Consider the following 17,839-nt stretch of genomic DNA (forward strand, 5'->3'; position numbering starts at 1 on the left):
CTGTGGGAACTCACCACTTCGGAAAATAAGGACAAAGTGACTTATCTAACCACCAAAGATATGTCAGTGGTAGAGGTGGGAATAAAATCTGATGGTGCAAGTCCATTGCACTGCCCACCAGAATATCCCCCTCATATCAGGTGCTCACAGATAGATACTAAAGTTGTCCATGGCCTGTATGTTAAACAACAACATTCAGAAAAGGCCATTAAAGCTCCATTACTGTCACTCTTTCAACAGTAAAAAAAAAAAAAGACTGATGCAACAAGGGGTTGCCATATGAATACACAGTGCTCAGTTGGACTAGAGGGGAGACATCTAATTATTAAAGCTTTGTCTGTATCAGTTTCTACCCAGTTCAGATGCAGCCACTCTGTCATTTTCAGGCAAGGTATAAAGAGGAAAATATCGCACAAGCATAAACAGAACTATTTGCTTTATTCATAATCTCAGACTTTAAGGGTTCAATCCTGAGACCTTTAGTCAGAAGTCCTTACTCATGTGAATAAGTCTATTAATGCTGACAGGACTATTGTTCAGAAGTCTATGTAGAGGATATAGGATGAGGTCCCAAACTTGACAGCTATTTGAAGAATCTCAGTTCCAGTTCATACTCTTCCACAAAAAATTAGCGGAAGTGGAAAATATTAAGATAACTCCAAATCAATAGGGCGAATTCAAAAATTACTGAAAATTATTCCTTGATAAAAGGCAGACATTTCTGTGCTACTGCAATTATCATCACAAGATCACATAACATATCTGAAAAATATTAGCCAAGGGACAGAAACTGCCCTCCTTCCTCATGCTCATTACTCCTCAAAGTTCTACTAAAGTCAATGGCATTACTTATAGAATAAGATGCTATTCAATATGGCTTAAGGCAGCCGAACCTAGCAAAGAGATTTGTTAGTATAAAAAACAAAAAACTGAGCTTTAACTAATCACAGATGGTTATAAAATCTTCTGTAATGAGAAAATGACTGATGGCATAAATACACAAAAGACTGAGACTTCTGCCTCAACTCATCCTGTTGTGTATAGGTGTTGTAGCAAATCAAGTACTATGTTCTCTCTCTCAAATTAACTATGGAAGGAAACAAGGAAATCCTCAAATTACAGCTTGATAAAACAGCTCCTAGAGATCTACAATATGAGAATCTATCAACTATTGCATATTTTATTTACGCTTTTTATAAAATGAAGATTCTGTAAAATACTTATTTCAGAGCTTTTGAAACATGATTATTGATTCTCTCATCCTAATACACTTGTGGATATTAAACAGCTATAACCATTTTTCATATAAATACTATTTAGGTCTTTAATATCATGTGATATAGATCTATCAGATTTAACAACTTATATAACAAAAGTCTATAAAGATAGGTCTCAAGATTCCATTGTGGACAACAGCAGGAATTATTTTTATTTTCAGAGTACTAGAAGCATCTCTGTTATATATTCAAGAACCGGAATGGTTTCACACAAGTTCTTTTTAGTTCTCTAACCTAACAGCATATAAAGGCTCCTTCTTATTATTCTGGTTTGTATGACAGGCCAGTTCTCAAGTATATCTTCAAGCTCAAGTGCTATAAATCCTTATACATCTCCAAACAAATTCTCCTGTACATTTTTTAAAGAAAATAACTGATTTTTAATTCTCCTTGTCTCCACCCCAGATTCTTGTCTAATAGGCTGCTACATTTTAGTGACTTTTTTGTGCTACAGAATTTAAAATAAAAAAAGTCACTAGAGATCTGGCTCTGGTATTGAAATCCCTCTCCAGAAGTTCTAGGATTGAACCCATGTGCACAAAAATTCCAGACACCAACTGTGTTGTGGATCAGGTATATGCCTATATACAATACTGCACCAACTTCAAGTGTACATTCTCATGTTTTATAATACTGGGCCAAGTGTCTCCATTTTTTAATCTCAATTTCATATGTGTATACAGATATTTATGAGTGTGCTTCTCTGTACTGTAAATGTTACACACAGGTTGTAAAACTAGTTTTTCAGATTCTATTTCAATTTTTTTTTTTAACATTTCAGCTATGGCTCTCGAGCCATTAATAATTAATTGTGTGATTAATTGCACTGTTAAACAATAATAGAATACCATCGATTTAAATATTTGTGGATGTTTTCCTATATTTTCAGATATATTGATTTTAATTACAAAACAGAATACAAGGTGTACAGTGCTCACTTTATATTTGTTTTAATAAGTATTTGCATTATTAAAAACAAAAGAAATAGTATTTTTCAATTCACCTAGTACAAATATTCGAATGCGATTTCTATCATGAAAGCTAGACATACAAATGTAGAATTATGTAAAAAAAAATGTAAAGTTTTAGAGCCAGCAAATCCAATCAGTCCTATTTCTCATTCAGTAAACAACGTCACCTGAAAGTGAGAACAGGCATTCTCATGGCACTGTTGTAGCTTGTGGCACAAGATATTTACATTCCAGATATGCTAAAGATTCATGTGCCCCTTCATGCTTCAACCACCCAGAGGACATGTGTCCATGCTGATGATGCTTGATAATGATCCAAAGCAGTGCAGACCAACACATTTTCATTTTCAACAGCTGAGTCAGAAGCCACTAGCAGAAGGTTGATTTTCTTTTTTGGTGGTTTGATTTCTGTAGTTTTTGCATCGGTGTGTTGCTCTTTTAAGATTTCTGAAAGCACACTCAACACCTCGTCTCTCTTTTGGAAGACACTTTATATTCTTAAACATGGAGTTGAGCGCTGCAGCTATCTTTAGAAATCTCACATTAGTTCCCTTCCTTTGTGCTTTGTGAAATCTGTAGTGAAAGTGCTATTAAAACGAACAACGTGTGCTGGGTCATCTTCAGAGACAGCTATAACATAAAATATATGGCAGAATACAGGTAAAACAGCAGGGGACATAAAATTCTTCTCCAAGAAGTTCAGTTACAAATTTAATTAACACATTATTTCTTTAATGAGCATCATCAGCATGGAAGCATGTTCTCTGGAATGGTGATTGAAGCATGAAGGGACATATAAATGTTTAGCACGTCTAGCATGTAAATATCTGCCAATGCCAGCTATCATAGTGTCATGCAAATACTGATTCTCACTTTCTGGTAATACGGTAAATAAGAAACGGGTAGCACTATCTCCTGTAAATGTAAACAGATGTGCTTGTCTCAGAGACTGGATGAAAAAGAAGTAAGTCTGAGTGGACTCACAGGCTCTGAAATTTTACATTGTTTTGTTTTTGAGTGCAGTTATGTAACAAAATAAAAATTTACATTTGGAAATTTCACGTTCATGGCAAAGAGATTGCACTACATTACTTGTATGAGGTAAATTGAAAAATATGTCTTTTCTTTATCATTTTTACAGTGCACATATTTGTAATAAAATATACACTTTGATTTCAATTACAACACAAAATACATAAGAAAATGTAGAAAATATTAAAAATATTTAATACATTTAAATTGGTAGTCTATTTTTTAACAGTGTAATTAAAACTGTGATTAAAAAAAAATCTTGATTAATTTTTTGAGGTAATCATGTGAAATAACTGTCATTAACCAATAGCCCTAATTCTAGCTCATACCTTCCGAACTCTGCACTCATCAAAAACAACAAGAAGTCCTGTGGCACCTTATAGACTAACATATTTATTGGAGCATTAGCTTTCGTGGGCAAAGACCCACTTTGTCAGATACATGGGTGGATCTTAGATTTATTGGAGCATACGCTTTCGTGGGCTGTTAGTCTATAAGGTGCCACAGGACTTCTAGATGTTTTTGCAGATTCAGACTAACATGGCTACCCCTCTGATACTTGCATTCATCAAGTTCATCTGTCAGCCCATCGAGAATATGCAATTTAATTCAGCTATTCACTATAGTGGCAGAGATAAAATATGGGCTCTGATAGCATGGGAGAGTGTGTAGTCAAAACAACTCAGTGACTGATAGAAATATTGTTTTTATTACCTGTGTTATGATCTTTTGCAGCACGGTAGTATCTTTTCTCTCTTTTTCTCTTCTCTCAGATTGAAAACTATAAAAGTTAAAAAAAGTATTAGCCAGGTCTCTCAGAATATACATGCCTCATAGTTCAAACAGCTGTTTTCTATATGCATGGGCAGAAATTTTCAAAACCACTTAGGGGATCTGGACACTTGATTCCTATCAAATTTAAAGGGCATTGGGCATTCAAACTGTTTAGGCATCTTTGAAAATTTTTGTTATAGCTTCTACCCTCACAATGAATCTAAAAGTCAGTTTTCAGTGTTGGAAATATTTAAGTAATAAGTCATTCCTAGATCACCCAATTGATCTGCTGACTGCACAGCAAACAAGGGTAAATAAAACATTCAGAATAATTGTCTGGAATTGGGAGTGAAGGCTGCCCTACACATTAATATAAAATGCAAGGGGGACATTATGTATTCTACACACTGCAAGTCAATAGTATAAACATGAATGGTAAATTACCACACGTGAAATATTCTGAAATCCAAGATATATGAAATAATATAAGCAAAGATGAACTACCTTCAAGTACAGGGTAGAATAGAGGAGATACTTGCACTGATACTGCCTATGTTTTTAATAAAGTGAGGACTTGAGTATACATTTTGGCCCATATACCACCCTACATAAGCATGAAATTAACATACATATGTCACATAAATCACATAAACTTCAACTGCTAAGGAAAAAAGAATTAAAAATAGGAAATAACTGTAATTCTCAAAAGGGTTTATGAAAGACTTGTGGCAGGAAGCATAAATCGAATGATATTTGGAATCTTGATCTCATTAAATGATCAGACTCACCAGTAATTCATGTATTAATAAAAAGATATTTGATTAATAAAGCCATTTAAAATAGCTCAATGTAATGTTTCTTCTATATGCCTTTTTGCTGCAAATGGAAAGGGACACAGGTGTTCATTTTAAATATACATTAAAATGTTTATTCTCCTCTAGGTATCAGTGGAAATTCCATCTATTTGCCTATCTATAGAAGGGTCTACCTTTTCAGAATTTTCATGTCTAAAGGCATTTTTGCATTTTATCTCTGGTGAAGTATATTTTCCATTAGGCCATATTCTTTAGTCACAATCTCTATCAAAAGGAAGCAATAAGTTAATATAGAAGGGAGGGAGGAAGAGCTCACAGAGTTTCTTGCAAATGTTTTTGTTCAACGGTTTAATTACATCCACCAGTCAAGCCCTTATTTCTGATCTGGAACCCTATTTAAATGATCTATGAAATTGATAGAGGCTGAGCTCTTTCTACTTCAGTCTTCCCATGATTTTAAAAAATGAACTTCCTACTTTAAAGTGCTTTTGGGGCTGCTGCACTTGCCACTTGAACTCTAACAGTATGGATTTCAGTCCTGATCTTATGGGGTACTGAGCCCCCTGAGCTCCTACTGACTTCGAAGGGAGTGGAGGCCATTCAACCGCACTGAGATTATCCTCTATCCCTTGTTTCCTCAAAACATGCACATGCACAGTAGCTCTCTTATTTAGAGGTGTTCAGGTGTCAGGGTGAAAGATATAATCAAACCCCTAGATAAGCAAGAGTCAGACCAAATAAGAGAGAGGGACATTAAGGATGTAGGTACTGAGGCAACGAAGGTCCCTAAATTTAATTCAGAAGAAAAAAAAAATCTGACACCAAAATTCATTCTATGGGAACAATTTATACAAAATAAAATTACCTTCTCTCTCATTAATATGTCCACTCCTCCAAGCAGCAGCACAGTGCAAGAGAAAGCAATTTTATCTTGTAAAAAATGTTCACACAAACTGGTCCTAAAATGTTTTACCTAAAATAGAATCACACAGCTTAGTGAAAAAGAGGCAGTAAGCGTCGTAGTCAAAAGAAAAAAAGGAATTCAGGCTGATTTCTAAAAGAGATGGAAAAGCAATTAAGCAGGCTATAGAGTACAGGCAGTCCCCGAGTTACGCGGATCCGACTTATGTCGGATCCGCAGTTACGAACGGGGCCGTTCCTCTCCCTGGTCTCCAGCAGACCAGGGAGAGGAAGCAAAGCGGCGGAACACGTGGGCAGCGGACAGGGCTGTCCGCTGCCCACGCGCTCCGCGGCTTGGCTCTGCTTTGCCCCCCCCCCCCCTGGTCTACAGCTGACAGCAGAACCAACCCAGCAGCACCCCAGCTGCTCTGCCCCAGGCGTCCCCAAGTCAGCCGCTGCTGAAACTGACCAGTGGCTGACTACAGGAAGCCCCTGCCCCGGGCTTCCTGGAATCAGCCGCTGATCAGTTTCAGCAGCAGCTGACTTGGGGATGCCTGGGGTTCTTAAGTTGAATCTGTATGTAAGTCAGAACTGGCGTCCAGATTCAGCCGCTGTTGAAACTGATCCGTTTCAGCAGCGGCTGAATCTAGATGCCAGTTCCGACTTACATACAGATTCAACTTAAGAACAAACCTACAGTCCCTATCTTGTACGTAACCCGGGGACTGCCTGTACTCTATAGACTGCAGGAGCTTCAGGAGGGAAGGCTTATGTGTGAAACTGAGAGAAGACAGAGAAACCCAATATAAAAAACAGAGCGAGCAGGGAGAACAGATACTTGGAGAATGAGCCCTCTACCTCTTTGTACTTTGTGGGGACATTGACACCAGTGCAAAGAGCATGTAGAATACTGCCATTTGGAACGGGAACGATTTGAAATCCAGAGTGCACAGGTATAAATAGCGATACAATGTAAAAGGGAGTAGAGAATCAGGTCCATAGCCTATCATACAGACTTCAGCAAGTTCTTGGGGGGTTCTTTAACACAAAAGATAATATTCTGCTCTAATTTACACCAGTTGTAAATCTGGAAGAATTGCAGAGATTTCAATTAAATTATGCTGGACCTGCACCTGTGTAAATAAGGGAAGACTTCAACAGAGTATGTTGCTTTATGAAACAAAATACAGGACTATGTACCACTTTAAAGACTAACAAGATGGTTTATTAGATGATGAGCTTTCGTGGGCTAGATCCACTTCTAATAAAATAACCACAAAACAGATATTACACAGGATCACAAAGAAAAAACAGTTTTTTGCCATTTCAACCAGAAAGGACACTGTCTCAACGACTTAATTACCTGCATCCTGCTTCAGAAGCCTTTTAAATCTGCACTTGAAAGGGAATCCTCTGAACTGTCATTCATGCTAAAATTCGACACTCTACGCGGGGGCTCAACAAAGACTCTAGCTATCTTACGCATTACAAAGATAGTTTCCCCAATTATCACCTCTAATACCATTAGCTCACAGACATTTACCTTCCCCCCCCCCCCCCGCATCCCCCTTCTGTTCTGAAATTTGATTTGTCCTTTTCATATGTGTTCTTTTTTTTAATTGTATCCTTTGGTATATATGGTTGTGACTATTTTCTTCCACTATTTGATCTGAGGAAGTGGGTATGGCCCACGAAAGCTCATCATCTAATAAACCATCTTGTTAGTCTTTAAAGTGTTACATAGTCCTGTATTTTGTTTCAGCTACACCAGACTAACACGGCTACATTTCTATTGCTTTATGAAGAGCCTCATATGATTAACACTTAAATAACACTATTTTAGAATTATATGTTAGTCTCTGTACCTGCTTAAGTCCGTTTGTGTTTCTGCTTCCACTTGCTGCTTGGGGGGGTCCTTCCTTTTTCTTTTAGCGGGAGTATAATACCTATACTGTGACAGGAAGGATTTAGCATCTGATTTTAAGGTGCGTGGAGTGAATGGTTGGTGACAGTCAGTAAAGTGGTCAGAATGTCTATCTAAGAGATCCCCAGTGTACACTTTGGATTCAGTACTCCGATGGTTGTGAGAATGACTGATGTTCATAACACTTTCAGCAGAGGAACTGTATGAAAGTCCAGAGTATTTTCTTTGCGGACTTGAAGCATTTGAATTAGAGGTTGAGGCGTTAGATATTTTCCGAGTATCTTTTCTAGCACATTTTGCAGGGTTGGGAAGATCCAGGCCTTGCCTATCCGAAGATAATAATGATCTAGACAAATACTTCTGCACATTTTGTGCCTGAGGTGATAGCTGGTCATTTGCTTCTGCTTCAAATGAATTCTAGAAAAACACAAATGGTAATGTTCAATGAAATAACTGCTTACCTTGCTTTTTTCAAGAGAGTACAGGGTGCACATCTAAAGTATGAGGAACATAAACAATGTCAAAGAACTATTTATCTCAAAAATTGGTGTGAACAATTGGTTTGAGCTAAAATAAAGGAAATATTTAAATAGGAAATAATTATAAATTATGAAACTAAAAATTTAACAAATTACACTTTCTGTTAATACAGTAAAATGTCTGTACACTTCTACTCTGAAAAATGTTAACATAAAAACTGCACAGCCTTATTCAATAGGTAGGCTCCCTGTGGGTTTTAGAGGCAAAAACATAGTAATCTTTAGGGTTGCCAGATGGTTTGACAAAAAATACCGAACCCGAACCTGTTGAGCAAAAAAAAGGAAAGGCAGCCCCTTTAATTCCCAGCCCACTCCATCCTCCTCCCGCCTCAGCCAGCCCGAGCTGCGCCACATGTCCCAACCGCCCTTCCATCGGATGCCCGAGCCGGGAAAAACAAAGAAATACTGGACATTTTACATGTCCGGTATTTTCTGAATTTTTTTACCGGATGGAAAGCGCAAATACCGGGTTGTCTGGATCAATACCAGATATCTGGCAACCCTAGTAATCTTTATTATATTACCACTGCAGAATCAATATAGACAGGTACTTGCATCCAGTCAACAGAATTGTATACAACATTTCAATCAATTAACACTCATACAAGAAGCCACTGAAGACAATGAGGTTGTACAGGGGTAACTGAAGGCCTTAGTTGATTTGCAGAACACCTTCATTGCTGAGGATGATGTGTAAGAAAGAAACTTCCAGCATAATACTAAGATTCCAGGATGAAGTTTGCAGGGCTAGCAGTAAAAAAGAGCCTCAGTCTCTGCAGCCCAAGCTATAATTTTAATTTAACTGGAGGTGTTTTATATAAAGATTCTACATTTCAGTACAGTCAAATGTGTTTGCACATCTAGCGCATCTCATTTATGATACTGTATAAACAACATAGTCCTTTACTTGATCTAAAAGAGTAATTGACAAAACCTGCCAATTCAATTCATTTTAAACTGATGAGGCTTCTTAAAATGAGGGATTCATTGTTTGTTACACTCAATGGGACTGCCTGCCTAGTAATCTTATAATTAAATGTTGAAAATGTAAATTTATGTGAATATAGAAAGGGGTTTCTCAAGAGAAGAATTTTATTTATTCACTTAATTAGTTACCAGATTTCTTGTAAACTTCAAGTTTAGGTTCAGAAATATAAACTTTTCATATGATAAATATCCAACATATTCATTAGGAATAGGTAGATCAGAATTGACCAGTATATGACTAAAGATTAGGCAGCAAATACAGTACTTTAAAAGCAATAAAAGAAGGGAGCCAAAGCAACTGAATTCACAAATAAAATACATTCAGGAATGTATATGAGTTTAAAATGATCTTAAATATCTAGCTTCTTTTACAAATTAATTGAAAAATAATATGCAATTCAGTCCGTCAGCAGGCTTTCATCCAAATGATTACAGATAATTGTGTGACAAAGCCTTGATTCTAAGCAATGTCCTCCTCAGAAATGCCACATGATTACAACAGTGGCAGGAAGATTTCTGCCCTGAAAGGCAAGCAGAAAGTGAATCTGAAATGACTGGACCTTACATTGGGAAATATATACATACATATCTTTATGACACTATAAATGTAGAAATCTCTCTATCTTTTGGCACTTTTTTTGGCAAAAAATGACAAATCCTTCCTCCAGTCTTAAACTGACAATGTTAATTTCCATTGTATTAATCTCTATGTTTTAAGATTTTATCATGGCTCCTGCATTTTAGCACCCAATTCCACATCCGAGGGCCAATTAATAACACATTTATAGAGTATTTGTCTTCAAGGATACCAAAGTGTTTTTACAAAATTATTTTATTTTTAATATAACCCACACAACATTGAAATGCAGCCACCTTTTATAAAGAAAGCAGTTGCTGTTTCATGGTACATAAGAGTTTAGAGCAGAAAGTGAAGAATTTTATCACTAGTTCAATTTATTTAACAGGAAATTCAATGGTATTAAGATAGGCACTGAACTACAAAATATTTAGTACTGTTTTATCGCAGAGATTAAAATGATGTTACTTCATCTAAATGTAAACAAAGACATATTTACTATTGGGCAAAAACACAGTATTATAATTGAATTTAACATGTTCAACTTTTAGGCCCAGATCCTGGGTCATAGTCAAGCAGAGTTTAGAGGAGTCCATTTGCAAAGGTGACTTTTAGCCATATTTATGCCCCCTTATCCTGATACTGTCTGGCCATTTGACTAGTCTTTGGTTTAAAGTAAAGCTTCTCTAATCTACACTAGCTGCCAATGGCCAGGGTTGATCCAGCAGCTAGGCACTGCTCTGGCCTACAGACACCATGGACATGTTCCCTGTGGTGGGGGCTGAAGGAGGACGGTGCTATTTCAATTGCAAATTCCCATCTGAGTGGGAATCCAATGTAGAGTTAACAGTTTATGGCTACTCTGTGTCTCTAGAATGGAGGAAAGCTCTGGAGGACACCTGAGAGTATCTGGCCATGGGTGTTCAAAAATAAACAGCTGAGAAACATGGGCAATGAAGGACAAATGTGTTGTTTTTCCCCTCCCTCCTTCCTAATAACACCTATATCTTATTTTTGCACTCTCAGAATCCATGTTATTTTAAACTAAAATGATAAGTGATGAAATTTATGGTATTTTTCAGTTCTTGTAACAGCCCAAAAATAAACAAAACTTCTCACTAGAAAGACCATCAAAAACAAATCGCTGTACAAATTGCTCACATGTAACATATTTCCCTTTGTTTTCATTACATTTTGTTCCAAATTTAATACAAATGTAACTATCCTACTGAGAACAACCATCTGAGAATGCTGATATGCTAATAAATTGAGCAAACAGCTTGTATTTTTACAATTGGTAGGGGTAAAATGCATTCTTCTTCATGGTGTTTCACAAGGACTAAGGGTATGTCTACACTACAGACTTTTTTTTTTCTTCAGAAAAATGAGTATTTTCTGAAAAAACTTCAATTACATCCACACTGCAATCGTGTTCTTCCAAAAGAAAATTGAAGCATGAAGGAACAATTTTACAGTGGGGATGCTGGAAGCCATTTAATCAAACTGTAAACCAGGGCTACTCAACTATGGAAGCCCCAGGGGCCACAATGATTCTCACAGCACATGCTGAGGGCCTCAACTTAAGTGTGGTTGCATAAACATGCATATATATGTGCAAATATATGAAAACTGCTTCTTTCACACTGACAGGCATGAATATAAAGATTAAGACAAGCCTACACAACACACAGCCTTCACTTAAGTCAGTTCTGCTGATATTAATAAAATGCAATATTTACCTGATTTCCACCCATATGACAGCACTTTTAACGAGCAATGACAGTCCAGGAATTTAACTACTAAAACGCATATCAACAGAAGACCATTATATTGACTACTTTTTCGTTTTGGCTCCCAACCATGGGCCGCATGTTAAGCCCGGCGTAAACCCAAACTGCAATGCAGGTCACAAACAAATAGGGTGCATGCCACGTGTTGAGTAACCCTGCTGTAAACCCTGCATATGACAGAAACCACTTCAAGCCACAGGATGTGGCATTACTAGTTCAACATCTACAATGGCAGGACTTGTGCTTGGCATATCTGAAGAGTAGCTTGTTTTAACAGAGCAGAGAATAAGATCTCATTTGGTAAATATCAGTATTTTACACTATCTGTGCTCCCATCACCTCTTGTACATACTATCAGTCCATCTAATTACAGTGTGATATTTACTTAATGAGTGAATACAATGAAAGAGCAAATTCACACAAACCTGTATTGTCATTCAGAGCTTTTCAGACTAGAGCCTTAGGGATCTAATTTGTTTACATGCAGTTATATTAACATTCATGGATTTGTCATTTTACAAAAACACCTGGGCTATGTCTACATTGGCAAGATTTTGCGCAAAAACTTGCTGCCTGTCTACACTGGCTGCGAGTTCTTGCGCAAGAATACCGACGTTCTAATGTAAGAAATCAGTGCTTCTTGCGCAAGAACTATGACGCTACCGCTCAGGGATAAGCCTTCTTGTGCAACTCTTCTTGCGCAAAAGGCCAGTGTAGACAGGCAACATCAATTTCTTGCGCAACAAAGCCTGATGTTTAAAATGGCCATCAGAGCTTTCTTGCGCAAGAGAGTGTCTACACTGGCACAGATCCTCTTTTGCAAAAGCACATCTTTTGCGCAAAGGCACATGCCAGTGTAGACGCTCTCTTACTCAAATACTCCAACGCAAAAACTCTTGCGTTACAGAGTATTTGTGCTAAATCATGCCAGTGTAGACGTAGCCCTGTAGTGTTGATACTCACCTGTACAGTAATATTTGACTGTTCTATTATGCAATATTCAGATTGCATAGTGAGATCTATTCACTGAAGACAGGAATATACATAGATTAAATTTGTTGATTTGAGAAATAAATATATATGTGAACATGTATGAATTTGGATTTATAGCATAAAAAAAGGAATTTTCTGTTTGTATTTAAGTATTCTCAATGCGAGTATGGGTTTTTATTTTGATACTTGAAATGGTAATTTGGTTTCTATAAGGGTTCATTTATTTAATTCAGACAGTACTAATTTAAGTTTAACATATCATAAAAGTGTTAATAGCAATATAACAGTGAGTATTTTGAGACATCTGACTAGTCAATTATAGCTATGAATGCATACACAGTGCACCTGAAATGAACAAGATCACTAAAAACTTAATATCGTTTCCTAATATGTATTTTGTATGTTTACACAGATTTACACATGGTCATAGCTGTCATTTTACAACTAGATTTTTTAAATTCAGCCAAGTACATACTACACATTAAAAACCACCAAACAATTTTGTGCCATTTTTCTCTGGAAAATCCCCCTGCAACAATAATTGAAAATAGGAAATGTGACATTTTATTCTCTCTTCATTTAAATGGCTTTTACATAATACTGTAACTTCACTGACTTCAGTATTTTTTCATCCTCTAATAACTTAAATGGCTGAAAGGATTTATTCTCCAGAAGAAAGAACTTCAGAAATTACACTAGTATTCATGCTTGGTTTTTAGCTAGGCTGATATCTTGACAATTTCCTCATCTCAGAACCCATCACTCAGATACATCACTTGGTAACTCAGCAGCAAAAAAGTGTGCTCCAAATTGTGCTGACTATAGCAGGTTCCAAAGGACATTTCTGTAACATGAAAAATTAGGCAGAACCTGATGTGTTCCAGCTCACTCCATATATCCAGTTATTACTTCTCTCTTCTTCTAAGTATAAAGGAAGTGCTTCTAGTATTTTAGATGTGTGTGTGTGCCAGCTCTCAGTAAATGTGGTCTGAGTAGGTAATACTGTGATGAGGCATTTTTATCATGGTGAGTTAAATGCTTCTTTTTTAAGAGCACTCACTGTATTAAAAATACAATTTGAGCAGTGATCCTCAAGATGCATTAGGAGTGGTCCAATAGATTAACAGGAATAAAAATCTCTAGGCACATCAATAAACATAGTAAAATAAATTTACTGTATGGTAAACAATATTTATACATTGCTTTGGTTTTGGTACAGATATAAAAAAGCTCAATAATTACAACTGCTAAGTTTCTATCAGGAACTCCTCGTATGGCAACATACTCACTTCTTACTAATGCATTGCTGCTTTGATCCACATGCTGATGAAAAATATTTTGTAAATCTTTAAGCAAGATTTTCCATATTATGACTGTCATTCAGGCCATGGCTCAGAGGAAAACCTGTTAATGGCTGTATTTTTTGTTCTGAATCATGAAGACAGGGAATTCATGGGACTCTCCTAATGCCAAGTTTTATCTTTCAGGACATCTGCTTCCTGTCTACATTGATATTAAAAGATCTCTAGAAAAGGGCCCAAAATACATTATATTAAGTATTATCCAATGTTACCTAAACAGGCAAGTCTGCCAAGATCACTTCTAAGATACATTATGATTGCCAGTCAGAACTGGAAATCCTTGCTCAAACATCCAGTTGGTTGAATCACACACTAATGCTCGCAAGAATAAGATATTCTTGTTGACTATCATTATGCAGTCATCATGTATGAGAGTCAAACACTGATGAACAAGCACCCACAAGTAATTAATAGTAATTAATAGTAAAAAATTACGCATACTACTTGAGAGAACTCTTGTTTGAGGGAGAGATTAAAACACAGACAAGGAACTACGATGCTAATACATAGCTGTGTCAAAGCACACACTTAAAACTCTTAAAAAAATAAACTCAGATTTTGTATTTGATGATGTGTATAGACCTCACACAGATAAATAGGGCCCTACCAAATTCAAGGCCATGAAAAACACGTCTCAAAATAACTGGTAAACCTCATTCTATGAGAAATAAGGGTTATTTAGAGAGAAGTGTTTTCTCTCTAAATAACTGCATCGTAACAGCGGCTGTTATTTCGAACTAGCACTATTTCGAAATAGCGCCATTACACAAATATGCAAATGAAGCATGGGATATTTAAATCCCGGCTTCATTTGCAATTTCGAATGTCTTCATTTGCATCCCTCTCTCAAAAGAGGGTGCATGTGTAGACATACCCTATGAGACCATCCCAATTCCTTTTTGAGTCAGGACTCCTACAAGTACAATACCATAAGCTTTCAGATTTAAAAAGCTGACATAATGAAATTTACCATTTTTAAAATCTGACGAGCATGAAATTGACCAAAATGGACCATGGCTTTGGTAGGGCCCTACAGATAGGAAGGTAGCAAGAGGCCTTTAAAAGGGAGGAAACTGCAGTCAGTAGGGATGGGAAGGAAAGGATCAAGGGACTGCTGGTGTGATCTCAAGAGCCATAGAGAGAACTTCCATCCAGGAGAGCTTCATCCTAATCCTAAGGGGTGTGTGGTCAACTCCCAAGGAGAGACTTAAGGAGGCCCACAAATGGTAGTGGGTTGCTTGTAAGAAATTAGGAACTAGGACCAGTGCTGGAGTCAACCCACACAAGAAAAAAACAACAAATGGTCTGGTAGCACTTTATAGACTAACAAAACATGTAGATGGTATCTCAAACCTCAAGGGACTCCTTTAACTTGTACAATAAAATATAACAGGGACAGTGTGTTAGTAACAGTTACTCAGGGTTTTCAGAGAATAATCTAAACATGAGAGAAATTCAGAAAATAACAATGAGTAAAGAAAAAATAATTAAAAGATGAGATCTCAGGTCTTTTATCTGACATTTCCCTCCCTTTTCCTAATTCAGGTCTATGTATTAATCCATACGCAAGAATCTTGCATAAAATCTCAATGCATTATTACCTGGCACTCTAATAAAGTCACTATTCAAATGGTCTGCTATCAAATACAGTCATGCAGAAAGAAACCAACTAATGATCTGTTCTAAATATTAGCTGGAAATGTACTGTATCTCTGTGAATGCTTTTCACACAAAATAAATTCCAAAGATATCAAGCATTCTGTGCTGAAATCAATACTGTGAAAATAGTATATTCTTCTTTAGGTAAAGCTGGCAAAAGCTTTTGTTGCTGGTTAATACAAAAAGGAGTCCTGTGTCACCAGAAAGACTAACCCCTTAATCCAGTCTTTACTCATGACATCTTATGCCCAAATAAATCTGTTAGTCTTTAAGGTGCTACAGGACTCCTCGTTGTTTTTCCATAAACAGACTAACACAGCTATCCCTCTGATACCTATCACTGCTGGCTAACGTAAATCTTTCCCATAGTAGTGAATAACGCTTACTAGAATAATATACTTTATTTCAGCCATTTATTTCTATTTTACTTGGAAGTGTATTCAATATATCTGCTTATGCTCTTGCTAACAAAATTCAACTTACAAATATAGACAGCAAGTCTTCACTTATTTGTATAATTTCAATGGCTTAAGTAGCATGCTGGAAATCAGAAAATTCATTTCCTAGTAATAGCACTTGATTAATGGTATATCTTGCAAACACGTGATTAATGGTATATCTCCCCAAATTAGGAATCTTTTGGCACAGGGAAATAAAATAAGCTTTAATTTGCTGCTTACATAAGAACATAAGAACGGCCGTACTGGGTCAGACCAAAGGTCCATCTAGCCCAGTATCCTGTCTACCGACAGTGGCCAGCACCAGGTGCCCCAGAGAGGGTGGACTGAAGACAATGATCAAGCGATTTGTCTCCTGCCATCCCTCTCCAGCCTCTGACAGACAGAGGCCAATGACACCATTTTATCCTCTGGCTAATAGCCTTTTATGGACCTAACCTCCATGAAATTATCTAGCTTCTCTTTAAACTCTATTATAGTCCTAGTCTTCACAGCCTCCTCTGGCAAGGAGTTCCACAGGTTGACTACACGCTGTGTGAAGAAGAACTTTCTTTTATTAGTTTTAAACCTGCTACCCATTAATTTCATTTGGTGTCCTCTAGTTCTTCTATTTAGGGAACTAATAAATAACTTTTCTTTATCCGCCCTCTCCACACCACTCATGATTTTATATACCTCTATCATATCCCCCCTCAGTCTCCTCTTTTCTAAACTGAAAAGTCCCAGTCGCTTTAACCTCTCCTCATATGGGACCCGTTTCAAACCCCTAAACATTTTAGTTGCCCTTTTCTTAACCCTTTCCAAGGCCAAAATATCTTTTTTGAGGTGAGGAGACCACATCTGTACACAGTATTCAAGATGTGGGCATACCATAGTTTTATACAGGTGCAGTAAGATATTCTGGGTCTTATTTTCTATCCCTTTCTTAATAATTCCTAGCATCCTATTTGCCTTTTTGACCGCCGCTGCACACTGTGTGGAAGTTTTCAGAGAACTGTCCACAATAACTCCAAGATCTCTTTCCTGATTTGTCATAGCCAAATTAGCCCCCATCATACTGTACGTATAGTTGGGGTTATTTTTCCCGATGTGCATTACTTTACACTTATCCACATTAAATTTCATTTGCCATTTTGTTGCCCAATCACTCAGTTTGGTGAGATCTTTTTGGAGTCCCTCACAGTCTGCTCTGCTTCTGTCTTGACTATCCTAAACAGTTTGGTATCATCCGCAAACTTTACTACCTCACTGCTTACCCCTTTCTCCAGATCATTTATGAATAAGTTGAAAAGGACTGGTCCCAGGACTGACCCTTGGGGTACACCACTAGTTACCCCTCTCCAATCTGAAAATTTACCATTTATTCCTACCCTTTGTTTCCTGTCTTTTAACCAGTTCTCAATCCAAGAAAGGACTTTCCCTCTTATCCCATGGCCATGTAATTTACACAAGAGCCTTTGGTGAGGGACCTTGTCAAAGGCTTTCTGAAAATCCAAGTATACTATATCTACTGGATCCCCCTTGTCTGCATGTTTGTTAACCCCTTCAAAGAACTCTAACAGATTAGCAAGACAGGATTTCCCTTTACAGAAACCATGTTGACTTTTGTCCAACAAATTATGTTCTTCTATATGCTTCACAATTTTATTCTTTAATATTGTTTCGACTAATTTGCCCGGTACTGAAGTTAGACTTATGTGTTCATTACTACAGATCTAGCAGCACATACTTACAAACCTCTGAAAGTATATCTATGATATTTGCACTTGTGTATATTTTGTA

The 17,839-nt window shown here is 37.0% G+C and overlaps 1 protein-coding gene across 4 annotated transcripts in view; it reads right to left on the reverse strand.

Moving 5' to 3' along the window:
* The window catches only part of SPATA7 (spermatogenesis associated 7), an 81,384-nt gene that overhangs the window by 19,047 nt on the left and 44,498 nt on the right, over positions 1-17,839 (reverse strand). For all 4 annotated transcript variants that reach the window (XM_075926748.1, XM_075926746.1, XM_075926747.1 and 1 more), the window contains 2 exons: positions 7,635-8,110; positions 3,995-4,061 (listed from right to left, as the gene is read on the reverse strand). In XM_075926748.1, coding sequence (XP_075782863.1) covers positions 3,995-4,061; positions 7,635-8,110 — 543 coding nt within the window. The remainder of the gene's footprint in view (positions 1-3,994; positions 4,062-7,634; positions 8,111-17,839) is intronic.

Source organism: Pelodiscus sinensis, chromosome 4 (genome assembly GCF_049634645.1).
Source record: "Pelodiscus sinensis isolate JC-2024 chromosome 4, ASM4963464v1, whole genome shotgun sequence".
Classification (NCBI taxonomy): Eukaryota; Metazoa; Chordata; order Testudines; family Trionychidae; genus Pelodiscus; species Pelodiscus sinensis.